Source organism: Heptranchias perlo, unplaced genomic scaffold (genome assembly GCF_035084215.1).
Source record: "Heptranchias perlo isolate sHepPer1 unplaced genomic scaffold, sHepPer1.hap1 HAP1_SCAFFOLD_56, whole genome shotgun sequence".
NCBI classification, from domain to species: Eukaryota; Metazoa; Chordata; class Chondrichthyes; order Hexanchiformes; family Hexanchidae; genus Heptranchias; species Heptranchias perlo.
In genome coordinates this window covers 315,712-331,669 of record NW_027139581.1, presented here as the reverse complement: position 1 = coordinate 331,669, position 15,958 = coordinate 315,712, and the positions used below count along the sequence as shown (strand labels likewise).

General features: G+C 49.7%; 1 protein-coding gene across 1 annotated transcript in view; it reads right to left on the bottom strand.

Moving 5' to 3' along the window:
* The window catches only part of LOC137315794 (zinc finger protein 850-like), a 135,136-nt gene that overhangs the window by 36,329 nt on the left and 82,849 nt on the right, over positions 1–15,958 (bottom strand). The window contains exon 5 of the mRNA XM_067980280.1: positions 10,967–11,173. Coding sequence (XP_067836381.1) covers positions 10,967–11,173 — 207 coding nt within the window. The remainder of the gene's footprint in view (positions 1–10,966; positions 11,174–15,958) is intronic.

Here is a 15,958-nt window from a genome sequence, read left to right as displayed (position 1 = left end):
CCAGCACGGGTTAGATACAGAGTAAAGCTCCCTCTACACTGTCCCATCAAACACTCCCGGGGCAGGTACAGCACGGGTTAGATACAGAGTAAAGCTCCCTCTACACTGTCCCATCAAACACTCCCAGGGCAGGTACAGCACGGGTTAGATACAGAGTAAAGCTCCCTCTACACTGTCCCATCAAACACTCCCAGGGCAGGTACAGCACGGGTTAGATACAGAGTAAAGCTCCCTCTACACTGTCCCATCAAACACTCCCGGGGCAGGTACAGCACGGGTTGGATACAGAGTAAAGCTCCCTCTACACTGTCCCATCAAACACTCCCAGGGCAGGTACAGCACGGGTTAGATACAGAGTAAAGCTCCCTCTACACTGTCCCATCAAACACTCCCAGGGCAGGTACAGCACGGGTTAGATACAGAGTAAAGCTCCCTCTACACTGTCCCATCAAACACTCCCAGGGCAGGTACAGCACGGGTTAGATACAGAGTAAAGCTCCCTCTACACTGTCCCATCAAACACTCCCAGGGCAGGTACAGCACGGGTTAGATACAGAGTAAAGCTCCCTCTACACTGTCCCATCAAACACTCCCGGGGCAGGTACAGCACGGGTTAGATACAGAGTAAAGCTCCCTCTACACTGTCCCATCAAACACTCCCGGGGCAGGTACAGCACGGGTTAGATACAGAGTAAAGCTCCCTCTACACTGTCCCATCAAACACTCCCGGGGCAGGTACAGCACGGGTTAGATACAGAGTAAAGCTCCCTCTACACTGTCCCATCAAACACTCCCAGGGCAGGTACAGCACGGGTTAGATACAGAGTAAAGCTCCCTCTACACTGTCCCATCAAACACTCCCGGGGCAGGTACAGCACGGGTTAGATACAGAGTAAAGCTCCCTCTACACTGTCCCATCAAACACTCCCAGGGCAGGTACAGCACGGGTTAGATACAGAGTAAAGCTCCCTCTGCACTGTCCCATCAAACACTCCCAGGGCAGGGACAGCACGGGTTAGATTCAGAGTAAAGCTCCCTCTACACTGTCCCATCAAACACTCCCGGGGCAGGTACAGCACGGGTTAGATACAGAGTAAAGCTCCCTCTACACTGTCCCATCAAACACTCCCAGGGCAGGTACAGCACGGGTTAGATACAGAGTAAAGCTCCCTCTACACTGTCCCATCAAACACTCCCGGGGCAGGTACAGCACGGGTTAGATACAGAGTAAAGCTCCCTCTACACTGTCCCATCAAACACTCCCAGGGCAGGTACAGCACGGGTTAGATACAGAGTAAAGCTCCCTCTACACTGTCCCATCAAACACTCCCGGGGCAGGTACAGCACGGGTTAGATACAGAGTAAAGCTCCCTCTACACTGTCCCATCAAACACTCCCGGGGCAGGTACAGCACGGGTTAGATACAGAGTAAAGCTCCCTCTACACTGTCCCATCAAACACTCCCGGGGCAGGTACAGGGTTAGATACAGAGTAAAGCTCCCTCTACACTGTCCCATCAAACACTCCCGGGGCAGGTACAGCACGGGTTAGATACAGAGTAAAGCTCCCTCTACACTGTCCCATCAAACACTCCCAGGGCAGGTACAGCACGGGTTAGATACAGAGTAAAGCTCCCTCTACACTGTCCCATCAAACACTCCCGGGGCAGGTACAGGGTTAGATACAGAGTAAAGCTCCCTCTACACTGTCCCATCAAACACTCCCGGGGCAGGTACAGCACGGGTTAGATACAGAGTAAAGCTCCCTCTGCACTGTCCCGTCAAACACTCCCGGGGCAGGTACAGCACGGGTTAGATACAGAGTAAAGCTCCCTCTACACTGTCCCATCAAACACTCCCAGGGCAGGTACAGCACGGGTGAGATACAGAGTAAAGCTCCCTCTACACTGTCCCATCAAACACTCCCGGGGCAGGTACAGCACGGGTTAGATACAGAGTAAAGCTCCCTCTACACTGTCCCATCAAACACTCCCGGGGCAGGTACAGCACGGGTTAGATACAGAGTAAAGCTCCCTCTACACTGTCCCATCAAACACTCCCAGGGCAGGTACAGCACGGGTTAGATACAGAGTAAAGCTCCCTCTACACTGTCCCATCAAACACTCCCGGGGCAGGTACAGCACGGGTTAGATACAGAGTAAAGCTCCCTCTACACTGTCCCATCAAACACTCCCAGGGCAGGTACAGCACGGGTTAGATACAGAGTAAAGCTCCCTCTACACTGTCCCATCAAACACTCCCGGGGCAGGTACAGCACGGGTTAGATACAGAGTAAAGCTCCCTCTACACTGTCCCATCAAACACTCCCAGGGCAGGTGCAGCACGGGTTAGATACAGAGTAAAGCTCCCTCTACACTGTCCCATCAAACACTCCCGGGGCAGGTACAGCACGGGTTAGATACAGAGTAAAGCTCCCTCTACACTGTCCCATCAAACACTCCCGGGGCAGGTACAGCACGGGTTAGATACAGAGTAAAGCTCCCTCTGCACTGTCCCATCAAACACTCCCAGGGCAGGTCCAGCACGGGTTCAGATTCTGGGTGAAATATCCTGAAGCTCCGCCCACTCTGTTCCTGTACCAAGATGGCCGCGCATGCGCAGTGACGCTCCCTCCTCCTGTACCAAGATGGCGGCCGGTTCCCCCGGTAACCCGGGCCTGTCCCCGGGGAGAAGTCCCGCAGTTGCCGTCCGGCTGCTCACACTCGGGACCAGAGGATCCGACTCGGGTCCTGCGGCCTCGCTCCATGTTTATAAGCCGTGGGGCGCGGCCTCCGCCCGGTTTCTCAGTGTCCTGTCCCCGGCCCCCCGCCTACCTGCTCCCGACCCTCCGACTCCGTCTGGCGAACGCGCAGAGCCTCTCCCGCGCCTGCGCTCTGGGCTCCGGGAGACGTCAGAGCCGAGGCCCCGCCCTCACCCACTGGCCCCGCCCCCTCATGGAGCTGCTCCCTCGCGCGAGGCCCCGCTGGTTTTGGGCGGAATGAGACCGCGCGCTGTTCCTCCTCCCACTGCCTGTGGGAATGGGGCAGATATTTAAAGGGACAGGCACTCCCCTTTGTTTACAGTTAAAGGGACAGTCCCGTTTATCTTTGAATGTCGGGGGATTTCACTCACGGAGCTCCGATAAACAATCGGTCCGTTCTGTAATTAGTGCAGTGATTAGGAACATTTAAACATTATGAACAGGAGGAGGCCATTCAGCCCCTCCAGCCTGTTCCGCCATTTAATTAGATCATATCTGATCTGTATGTTAACTCCATCTACCCGCCTTGGTACCATAACCTTTAATACCCTCGCCGAACAAAATCCTATCAATCTCAGATCTGAAATTTTCACTTGACCCCCAGCCTCGACTGCTCTCAGGGAGAGAGTTCCAGATTTCCACTACCCTTTGTGCGAAGAAGTGGTTCCTGACATCGCCCATGAATGACCTCGCTTTAATTTTAAGGTGATGCCTCCTTGTTCTGGACTCCCCCACCAAAGGAAATAGTTTCTCTCCATCTACCCTGTCAAATATTTTAATCATCTTAAACACCTCGATTGGATCACCCCGTAAACTTCTGTACTCCACGCAACACAAGCCCAGTCTATGCAACCTGTCAGTATCACTCTGGTGAATCTGTGCTGCACCCCTTCCAAGGCCAGTATATCCTCCCTGAGGTGCAGTGCCCAGAACTGAAGGCAGTCTCCAGATGGGGTTTAACCAGAGCTCTGTACAACTGTAACATCACTTCCACCCCTTTATATTCCAGCCCCCTTGAGATGAAGGCCAACATTCCTTTCGCCGTTAAAATTATTTTTTGTAACTGTCCACTAGCTTTTAGTGATTTCTGTACTTGGATCCCTCAATCTCTCTGCTCCTCCACAGTTTCCAGTTGCTTGCCTTTTGGGAAATACTCTGATCTCTGTCTTAGGTTCAAAGTGGGTGAATTCACATTTCCCCACATTCAACTCCACCCGCCACCGTTTTGCCCACTCGCTGAATCTATCATTGACCCCTTGCAACTTTCTGCTCCCATCTACACTATTTACTGTGCCACCTAACTTAGTGTCATCAGCAAACCTGGATACATGGCTCTCTATTCATTCATCTGAGTCATTTTACTTACAAATGTTGAACTGTTTGCTCGACACCACAGGGTTTCATCTGTTTCAAACCACAACGGAAAGGTCCAGTTTTCTCCTGGAATTGAAGTTTAAGGTTATCTGTTGGCTAAGATAGAAGCCCGTGGAATCGAGGGAAAAGTTCGGACTTGGTTAGGAAGTTGGCTGAGCGAAAGGCGACAGAGAGTCGTGATAATGGGAAGGTACTCCCATTGGCAGGATGTGACTAGTGGAGTCCCACAGTGATCTGTCTTGGGGCCTCAATTATTCACAATATTTATTAAGGACTTAGATGAAGGCATAGAAAGTCTCATATCTAAGTTTGCCAATGACACAAAGATTGGTGGCATTGTAAGCAGTGTAGATGAAAACATAAAATTACAAAGCAATATTGATAGATTAGGCGAATGGGCAAAACTGTGGCAAATGGAATTCAATGTAGACAAATGTGAGGTCATCCACTTTGGACCAAAAAAGGATAGAACAGGGTACTTTCTAAATGGTAAAAAAGTTAAAAACAGTGGATGTCCAAAGGGATTTAGGGGTTCAGGTACATAGATCATTGAAGTGTCATGAACAGGTGAAGAAAATAATCAAGAAGGCAAATTGAATGTTGGCCTTTATATCTAAAGGACTCGAGTACAAGGGGGCAGAAGTTATGCTGCAGCTATACAAAACCCTGGTAAGACTGCACCTGGAGTACTGTGAGCAGTTCTGGGCACCGCACCTTCGGAAGGACATATTGGCCTTGGAGGGAGTGCAGCGTAGGTTTACTGGAATGATATCCGGACTTCAAGGGCTAAGTTACAAGGAGAGATTACACAAATTGGGGTTGTATTCTCTCGAGTTTCGAAGGTTAAGGGGTGATCTGATCGAAGTTTATAAGATATTAAGGGGAATAGACAGGGTGGATAGAAAGAAACTATTTCCACTGGTTGGGGATTTTAGGAGCAGGGGGCACAGTCTAAAAATTAGAGCCAGACCTTTCAGGAGCGAGATTAGAAAACATTTCTGCACACAAAGGGTTGTAGAAGTTTGGAACTCTCTTCCGCAAACGGCAATTGATACCAGCTCAATTGCTAAATTTAAATCTGAGATAGATAGCTTTTTGGCAACCAAAGGTATTAAGGGATATGGGCCAAAGGCACGTATATGGAGTTAGATCACAGATCAGCCATGATCTAATCAAATGGCGGAGCAGGCACGAGGGGCTGAATGGCCTACTCCTGTTCCGATGTTCCGATGTAGATTTTGGTCTTTCCCACCTGAGTGTTTAGCATCACCTGACTGGAGCTCAGAAAGGACAATCTGGGGGGAGGATCGTCCGGTGGGAACAGAACTTCAGCCCGGACACAGTCCTTCAGGGCCACACTGAGAGGGGCAAACGGCACTTTGGGCTTTCTCCTCTCCCTTCACTGACAGCAGAGTCGCTGTGTGGGTTAATCTTGAGGCGTGTAAGAAATGTGTCCCAGCCGCTCTCTTCCATGGTCCAGAGCTCCAGGCACGGAACAGAAGGCTCCTTTACAACTGAGTTTAGAGTCCGGAACAACAACGGGGAGTGCTGGAAACATGCTGTCAAATCAGAGATTGGTGTAAAACTGGGATCTGTTCCTGACTGAAAGGGAAACGGCAGGTTTAAGTTTCCAGTCTAAAACTGACTGGGAATTATTCTACAAAGATTGAACCTGTTTGTGTTACAGTCCTGAGTCTATTATTTTAAGGCAGCTGTTAACTCATTTAAAATAAACCTGTTTAAAATAAATGAGTTAAAGTCTGCATTAAAATAGCAGAGGAAGGAGTTCACAGGAGCCTGTTAACGGCTGGTACAATTATCCACCAGTCATTTGATCTCCAGATAAAGAAGGACCTGCAGTGTGTTTCCAGATTCCCTGTTTTATTGATGTGAGTGAGTTAGACACCATTAACCCAGTTCGGATCAAGATGTTTACAGGAGTTTACAGGAGACCGGGGACAAATATCACCCACAATTGAGGGAGACAAAATCTAACACTCCCAGGGCAGGTACAGCACAGGTTTGATGCAGAGTAAAGCTCCCTCTGCACTGTCCCATCAAACACTCCCAGGGCAGGGGCAGCTCCGCCATTTGAAAAGATCATGGCTGATCTGTGATTTAACTCCATATACCTGCCTTTGGCCCATATCCCTTAACACCTTTGGTTGCCAAAAATCTATCTATCTCAGATTTAAATTTAGCAATTGAGCTGGTATCAGTTGCCGTTTACGGAAGAGAGTTCTAAACTTCTACAACCCTTTGTGTGTAGAAATGTTTTCTAATCTCGCTCCTGAAAGGTCTGGCTCTAATTTTTCGCACAATTGAGGGAGCCAGTCCCGTCAGTGTGACCTTCACCACAGGGAAGATGCTTGAAGAGATCCTAAGAGATTCTGTTTATGATCACGGGGAAAGAGAAGGGGCCGTGAGAGACACTCAACACGGCTTCCAGAAAAGAAGGTGGCGTCTTACAAACATGCTTGTGTTTTTTGAAGAAGTTGCTGGGTCAGTGGATGAGGATAATCCGGTTCACATTGTCTATCTCAGGGGTGTTTTTTGAAGAAGTTGCTGGGTCAGTGGATGAGGATAATCCGGTTCACATTTTCTATCTCAGGGGTGTTTTTTGAAGAAGTTGCTGGGTCAGTGGATGAGGATAATCCGGTTCACATTGTCTGTCTCAGGGGTGTTTTTTTGAAGAAGTTGCTGGGTCAGTGGATGAGGATAATCCGGTTCACATTGTCTATCTCAGGGGTGTTTTTTGAAGAAGTTGCTGGGTCAGTGGATGAGGATAATCCGGTTCACATTGTCTGTCTCAGAGGTTTTTTTTTGAAGAAGTTGCTGGGTCAGTGGATGAGGATAATCCGGTTCACATTGTCTATCTCAGGGGTGTTTTTTGAAGAAGTTGCTGGGTCAGTGGATGAGGATAATCCGGTTCACATTGTCTATCTCAGGGGGGTCAAACTCGTTTTCTATGGTGGGCCTGATCCGATCTCCTGACACTTGGCCTGGGCCACATTCAGCAAAACTTATTGCACTAGAAATAGATCAAGATGAACGATATCGGTCCTCACAGCACACAGAAAAAATGAGGCCTCGAAGTTTCTCTGAGAATGACAGGCCTGAACTCGAGTTGGAAAACACAGTTGGAAAACATTGATCAATTGAACCAGACTGGGCGGGGCCTGAGGTGCGAGTTGGTGAAGGAAAAGTGGCGACCGGTGAACTTCGCTCCCTGTCTGAGGGCCCGGGCACTCGGGTTTCTGTATAATTTATTGATTGATTTTGTTTAATGTTTATTGTCCCTCCGGCCCCAATCTCGATGCGATGACGAAATTTCTGTTCACCGATTCGGACCTTCAATGGCGGAGAGTTTACCCAGAATCCCCCGCGGCCCAGAAAGTGCCCTATCAGTGACTACAGGAGCTCAGTGCGCAGGCGCGGGATTGGGCTGTGCTCTGAGCATGCGCGGTGCGAGTGGTGGAGACGGACTGAGGCGGAACAGGCGGGTCGGGATCCGGTCGGAGACGGTGGGCGCGGGGGAGGAATTGGACCCGTGGGTGGGCAGGGAAGCTTCATAAACACCCGGTGCAGGCCTCAGGCCCCTTATAAGAGCCGACAGGCCCCGTGTTTACACCGCGGTGACAGGCCCGACCGGCGGCCGCCCGGGTGAGCGGGTAACTGGCCGCCATCTTGGGCAAACAAGTCGGGGATTACTGCGCATGCGCGTCCATCTTGGAGCGGAAAGGAGTGGGCGGGGCTTCAGGGTCCCTGTGACTGTGAACAAAGAGTGGGCGGGGCTTCAGGGTCCCAGTGACCGGGAACAAAGAGTGGGCGGGGCTTCAGGGTCCCTGTGACTGGGAACAAAGAGTGGGCGGGGCTTCAGGGTCCCAGTGACCGGGAACAAAGAGTGGGCGGGGCTTCAGGGTCCCAGTGACTGTGAACAAAGAGTGGGCGGGGCTTCAGGGTCCCAGTGACTGGGAACAAATAGTGGGCGGGGCTTCAGGGTCCCAGTGACTGGGAACAAAGAGTGGGCGGGGCTTCAGGGTCCCAGTGACTGGGAACAAAGAGTGGGCGGGGCTTCAGGGTCCCAGTGACTGGGAACAAAGAGTGGGCGGGGCTTCAGGGTCCCAGTGACTGTGAACAAAGAGTGGGCGGGGCTTCAGGGTCCCAGTGCCTCATTTATTTTCAAAAGAGTCATAGAGTTATACAGCACGGATAGAGGCCCTTCGGCCCATCGTGTCAGGGATTGTTCCCTGAGATTGGAAGGGAACTCACGTAGTTCCCATTCTCAAAAAAATGGACAAATCACAGCCGGGAGCAACAGCCCCGTCAGTGTGACCTCAACCATGGGGAAGATGCTTTAAGGGATCATAAGAAATTCTGTTTATGATCATGGTGAAAGAGAAGTCAACATACAGGTGCAGCAGGCAAACAGAATATTGGCCTTTATTTCGAGGGGGATGGTGTATAAAAGCAGGGAAGTCATGCTACAACTGTACAGGGTGCTGGTGAGACCACACCTGGAGTACTGCATACAGTTCTGGTGCCCTTATTTCAGGAAGGACATACTTGCATTGGAGGCAGTTCAGAGAAGGTTCACTCGGTTGATCCCAGGTATGGAAGGGTTTGTCTTATGAGGAAACATTGAACAGGTTGGGTCTATACTCATTGGGAGTTTAGAAAAATGAGAGGAAATCTTATTGAAACGTGCAAGATTCTGAGGGGACTCGATAGGGTCGATGCTGAGAGAATGTTACCCCTCAGGGGTAATCTAAAACGAGGGGAATAGTCTCAGAATACAGGTTCGCCCGTTTAAGACAGAAATGAGGAGAAATTTCTTCTCCCAGAGGGTCGTGCTTCTTTGGAATGCTTTACCCGAAAAAGCTGTGGAGGCTGAGTCATTGAATACATTCAAGGCTGAGTTCGGCAAATTGTTGATCAGCAAGGGAGTCAAAGGATACGGGGAAAGGGCGGGAAAGTGGAGTTTAGGTAAAAATCAGATCAGCCATGATCCCATTGAATGGCGGAGCAGGCTCGAGGGGCCGAATGGCCTACTCCTATCTCTTATGATCTCCCCAGTGCCCCGTCATGTGATCTCCCCGGTGCCCCGTCATGTGATCACCCCAGTAGTTACCTGAAGTTGATCTTCCAGTTGCAGTGGTGATGGTGAAAACCTCGAGTTAACCGAGGGAACTTAGACTGGGGAATGTGAGGTTTGTATGAAAGAAGTGAGTAATAAAAAGGAAATTAATAAAAACTGATTCAATAAAAGAAAGAAACAGGTGAATTATACTAAAATGAGCAATGAAAAGTAACTAAAAGAATACAAATTAAACCCATCTGATAATCAATGTTTAATATTAAAATATGAATCAATTATCTTTGGAAATAGATAAATAAATAACTGCAAAGAAAGAATGAAATCTCCAGGACCTGATGGTTTTTCCCTCAGGGTATTAAATGAAACAGGTGGGGAAATTACAGAAACATTAGTCATAGTTTCACAAAGCTCTCTGGACTCGGGAATTGTGCCTTTGGATGTGAAAATATCACTCCAATATTTAAGAAAGGAAGAAGAGAGAGAAAAGGAAATGACAGATCTGTCAGTTTAACGTCAGGAGTGGGGAAGTTACTGGAATCTATCACCAGAGACAAAATGATTGAGGACTTGAACAAGTCTGAGCTGATCAAAGAGAGTCAGTGTGGATTTGTGAAGGGTGGGTCATGTCTGACTAATCTAGATGAGTTTTTTCAGGTCACTAACAGGCTGGACAGGGAGTGTCGATGGACATTGTCTGTGTGGACTTCCAGAAGGCATTTGATAAGATTCAGCACAAGAGATTATTCGCAAACATAAAAGTGCACAAAATTGAAAGTGACCTTGTGACTTGTGTTGGGAGGTGGGAGACAGAGAGTGGGGATAAAGGGAACGTTCTTTGATTGGTGGGATGTGACAAGTGGTGTTCCCCAGGGATCTGGACTGGGGTCTCAGCTTTTCACCATATTTATCAATAACCTGGATGAAGGAATAGAGAGTTTAATATCCAAGTTTCCAGATGACATTAAGTTAGGAGACACAGTAAGTTGTGTGGATGGGAGCAGGAAGTTACAAAGGGACAGATTAAGTGAGTGGACAAAACTGGCAGATGGAGTTCAGTGTGGGGAAGTGTGAGATCATCCACTTTGGATACAAGAAGGAAACATTGGAGTATTTTCTTAAAGTGAGAGACTGGGAACTGTGGAGGAGCAAAGGGATTTGGGTGTCCATGTACACAAATCACTAAAAGCTAGTGCCCAGATACAAAAAGTAATCACAAAGACTAATGGAATGTTGGCCTTTATCTCGAGGGCTGGAATACAAAGGGGAGGAATTTATGCTTCAGTTCCACAGAGCCTCGGTCAGAGCCCCTCTGGAGTACATATATCCAGAATATTAAACTCCAGCCCAGTTCTCGGGGTTATTAACATCAGAAACAAACCCCAACTGTCAGAATGAACATGGTTCAGTCCTGAATGTGATTAACAGCAGAATCCAACCCCATGCATCACAGGTGAACTCGCTGGTGTGTCAGCCAGTGGGATGACAGAGTGAATCCCTTCCCACACACGGAGCAGGTAAACGGCCTCTCCCCAGTGTGAACTCGTTCATGTTTCAGCAGATCCCTTGTTCTCTTGAAGCTCTTCACAGTTAGAACATTTAAACGGTCTCTCATCAGTGTGAACAAGTGGATGTTCACTGAGGCTGGATGACTGAGTGAATCCTTTCCCACACACGGAGCAGGTGAACGGCCTCTCCCTGGAGTGAGCTCGCTGGTGTCTCAGCCGGTGGGATGACTGAGTGAATCCCTTCCCACACACGGAGCAGGTGAACGGTCTCTCCCCAGTGTGAACTCGCTCGTGTGTAAGCAGGGTGGATGAATCAGTGAATCCCTTCCCACACACAGAGCAGGTGAACGGCCTCTCCCCGGTGTGAACTCGCTGGTGTGTCAGCAGGTGGTATGAACGAGTGAATCCCTTCCCACACACGGAGCAGGTGAACGGCCTCTCCCCGGTGTGAACTCGCTGGTGTGTCAGCAGGTGGTATGAACGAGTGAATTCCTTCCCACACACGGGGCAGGTGAACGAGCTCTCCCCAGTGTGACTGCGTCGATGAGTTTCCAGCTGGGATGGGTAATTGAATCTCTTCCCACAGTCCCCACATTTCCACGGTTTCTCCGTGGTCCGGGTGTCCTTGTGTCTCTCCAGGTTGGATGATCAGTTGAAGCCTCGTCCACACACAGAACACGTGGACGGTTTCTCCCCTCTGTGAATGGTGCGATGTTTTTTCAGGCTGTGTCACTGGTTGAAGCTCTTTCCACACTCAGTGCACTGGAACACTCTCACTCGGGTGTGTGTGTCTCGGTGATTTTCCACTCACACTGATGTTTGAAATCTTTTCCCACAGACAGAACAGACAAACATTTCTCCTTCCACATTCAAAGGCCGATGATATTCAGGTCCTGATGAATCGAGTGACTCTGTCAGATTTTGACGTGATGTTTGGTTTGAGTTTCCCGTCTGCAAATCCTCCCCTTCTAATCCCCTGTAAAAGGAGTTTACAAAAGTCCTCACTGTAAATACAGGATAGAAATTCAGAACAGACAATTCTAGTTTCTATGGAACATTCTTCCCGCTCATTCCCCCAGACTGTAAATCCCCGTCCCACACACTCTCCCTCCTCCCTGTGCTGAAATCCAAACCCATCGCACCATCTCCATCATTTCTTCCCTCCACTCCCAGTTTCCTCCCTCCCTCGACTCTGGTCGGGTTCAGTTCTCCACCCCCTGGGAGCAGAGTGAGAGGAAAATAAATGAGGCACAGGGACCCTGAAGCCCCGCCCACTCTTTGTTCACAGTCACAGGGACCCTGAAGCCCCGCCCACTCTTTGTTCACAGTCACAGGGACCCTGAAGCCCCGCCCACTCTTTGTTCACCGTCACAGGGACCCTGAAGCCCCGCCCACTCTTTGTTCACAGTCACAGGGACCCTGAAGCCCCGCCCACTCTTTGTTCCGTGTCACAGGGACCCTGAAGCCCCGCCCACTCTTTGTTCACAGTCACTGGGACCCTGAAGCCCCGCCCACTCTTTGTTCCCAGTCACAGGGACCCTGAAGGCCCGCCCACTCTTTGTTCACCGTCACAGGGACCCTGAAGCCCCGCCCACTCTTTGTTCCCAGTCACAGAGACCCTGAAGCCCCGCCCACTCTTTGTTCCCAGTCACAGGGACCCTGAAGCCCCGCCCACTCTTTGTTCACCGTCACAGGGACCCTGAAGCCCCGCCCACTCTTTGTTCCCAGTCACAGGGACCCTGAAGCCCCGCCCACTCTTTGTTCCCGGTAACTGGGACCCTGAAGCCCCGCCCACTCTTTGTTCACAGTCACTGGGACCCTGAAGCCCCGCCCACTCTTTGTTCCTGATCACTGGGACCCTGAAGCCCCGCCCACTCTTTGTTTCCGGTAACTGGGACCCTGAAGCCCCGCCCACTTTGTTCCCGGTTACTTGGACCCTGAAGCCCCGCCCACTCATTGTTCCCGGTCACTGGGACCCTGAAGCCCCGCCCACTCTGCTCCTGGTCACTGGGACCCTGAAGCCCCGCCCACTCTTTGTTCCCGGTCACTGGGACCCTGAAGCCCCGCCCACTCTTTGTTCCCGGTCACTGGGACCCTGAAGCCCCGCCCACTCTTTGTTCCCAGTCACAGGGACCCTGAAGCTCCGCCCACTGCGTTCCGAACAAAGATGGCAGCGCATGCGCCGTGATCCCTTCCTTCTTTGCCCAAGATGGCGGCCAGTTACCCGCTCACCAGGGCGGCCGCCGGTCGGGCCTGTCACCGCGGTGTAAACACGGGGCCTGTCGGCTCTCATTCGGGGCCTGAGGCCTACACCAGGTGTTTATGAAGCTTCCCTGCCCACCCACGGGTCCAATTCCTCCCCCGCGCCCACCGTCTCCGACCGGATCCCGACCCGCCTGTTCCCTCAGTCCGTCTCCACCACTCGCACCGCGCATGCTCAGAGCACAGCCCAGTCCCGCGCCTGCGCACTGGGCTCCTGTAGTCACTGATAGGGCACTTTCTGGGCCGCGGGGGATTCTGGGTAAACTCTCCGCCATTGACGGTCCGAATCGGTGAACAGAAATTTCGTCATCGCATCGAGATTGGGGCCGGAGGGACAATAAACATTAAACAAAATCAATCAATAAATTATACAGAAACCCGAGTGCCCGGGCCCTCAGACAGGGAGCGAAGTTCACTGGTCGCCACTTTTCCTTCACCAACTCGCACCTCAGGCCCCGCCCAGTCTGGTTCAATTGATCAATGTTTTCCAACTGTGTTTTCCAACTCGAGTTCAGGCCTGTCATTCTCAGAGAAACTTCGAGGCCTCATTTTTTCTGTGTGCTGTGAGGACCGATATCGTTCATCTTGATCTATTTCTAGTTTAATAAGTTTTGCTGAATGTGGCCCAGGCCAAGTGTCAGGATATCGGATCAGGCCCACCATCGAAAATGAGTTTGACCCCCCTGAGATAGACAATGTGAACCGGATTATCCTCATCCACTGACCCAGCAACTTCTTCAAAAAACACCCCTGAGATAGACAATGTGAACCGGATTATCCTCATCCACTGACCCAGCAACTTCTTCAAAAAACACCCCTGAGATAGACAATGTGAACCGGATTATCCTCATCCACTGACCCAGCAACTTCCTCAAAAAACACCCCTGAGATAGACAATGTGAACCGGATTATCCTCATCCACTGACCCAGCAACTTCTTCAAAAAACACCCCTGAGATAGACAATGTGAACCGGATTATCCTCATCCACTGACCCAGCAACTTCCTCAAAAAACACCCCTGAGATAGACAATGTGAACCGGATTATCCTCATCCACTGACCCAGCAACTTCTTCAAAAAACACCCCTGAGACAGACAATGTGAACCGGATTATCCTCATCCACTGACCCAGCAACTTCTTCAAAAAACACCCCTGAGATAGACAATGTGAACCGGATTATCCTCATCCACTGACCCAGCAACTTCTTCAAAAAACACCCCTGAGATAGACAATGTGAACCGGATTATCCTCATCCACTGACCCAGCAACTTCTTCAAAAAACACCCCTGAGATAGACAATGTGAACCGGATTATCCTCATCCACTGACCCAGCAACTTCTTCAAAAAACTCAAGCAAATTTGCATGACGCGACCTTCTTGTCTGGAAGCCATGTTGAGTGTCTCGAACGGCCCCTTCTCTTTCCCCGTGATCATAAACAGAATATCTTAGGATCTCTTCAAGCATCTTCGCTGTGGTCGAGGTCACATTGATGGGCCTGTCGTTTCCTGGCTCTGATTTGTTTTCTTTTTTGAGAATGGGAACTCCGTGAGTTACCTTCCAATCTCAGGGAACAATCCCTGACTCTATTGAGCTGTTGAAGATCCAGGCAAGGGGCTCACAGAGCACCCGTCCCAACTCTGAAAACACCAAAGATCTCTCAGCTTCTCTAATGGCTGATTTTGTCTCCCTCAATTGTGGGTGATATTTGTTCCCGGTCTCCTGTAAACCCCTGTAAACACCCTTTGTGTGTAGAAATGTTTTCTAATCTCGCTCCTGAAAGTTCTGGCTCTAATTTTTAGACTGTGCCCCCTACTCCTAAAATCCCCAACCAGTGGAAATAGTTTCTCTCTATCCCCCCTATCTGTTACCCATAATATCTTACAAACTTCGATCACATCACCCCTTAACCTTCGAAACTCGAGAGAATACAACCCCAATTTGTGTAATCTCTCCTCGTAACTTAACCCTTGAAGTCCGGGTATCATTCCAGTAAACCGACGCTGCACTCCCTCCAAGGCCAATATATCCTTCTGAAGGTGCGGTGCCCAGAACTGCTCACAGTACTCCAGGTGCGGTCTAACCAGGGTTTTGTATAGCTGCAGCATAACTTCTGCCCCCTTGTACTCTAGTCCTCCAGATATAAAGGCCAGCATTCCATTTGCCTTCTTGATTATGTTCTGCACCTGTTCATGACACTTCAATGATCGATGTACCTGCACCCCTAAGTCCCTTTGGACATCCACTGTTTTTAACGTTTTACCATTTAGAAAGTACCCTGTTCTATCCTTTTTTGATCCAAAGTGGATGACCTCACATTTTTCTGCATTGAATTCCATTTGCCACAGTTTTGCCCATTCACCTAATCTGTCAATATCACTTTGTAATTTTATGTTTTCATCTACACTGCTTACAATGCCACCAATCTTTGTGTCATCGGCAAACTTAGATATGAGACTTTCTATGCCTTCATCTAAGTCGTTAATAAATATTGTGAATAATTGAGGCCCCAAGACAGATCCCAGCGGGACTCCACTAGTCACATCCTGCCAATGTGAGCACCTACCAATTATCACTACTCTCTGTCGCCATTCGCTCAGCCAACTTCCTAACCAAGTCTGTACTTTTCCCTCGATTCCACGGGCTTCTATCTTAGCTAACAGATAATCTTAAACTTCAATTCCAGGAGAAAACTGGAACTTTCCGTTGTGGTTTGAAACAGATGAAACCCTGTGGTGTCGAGCAAACAGTTCAACATTTGTAAGTAAAATGACTCAGATGAAGGAATAGAGAGCCATGTATCCAAGTTTGCAGATGATACTAAGTTCGGTGGCACAGTAAATAGTGTAGATGGGAGCAGAAAGTTGCAAGGGGGCAATGATAGATTCAGAGAGTGGGCAAAACGGTGGCGGGTGGAGTTGAATGTGGGGAAATGTGAATTCACCCACTTTGAACCAAAGA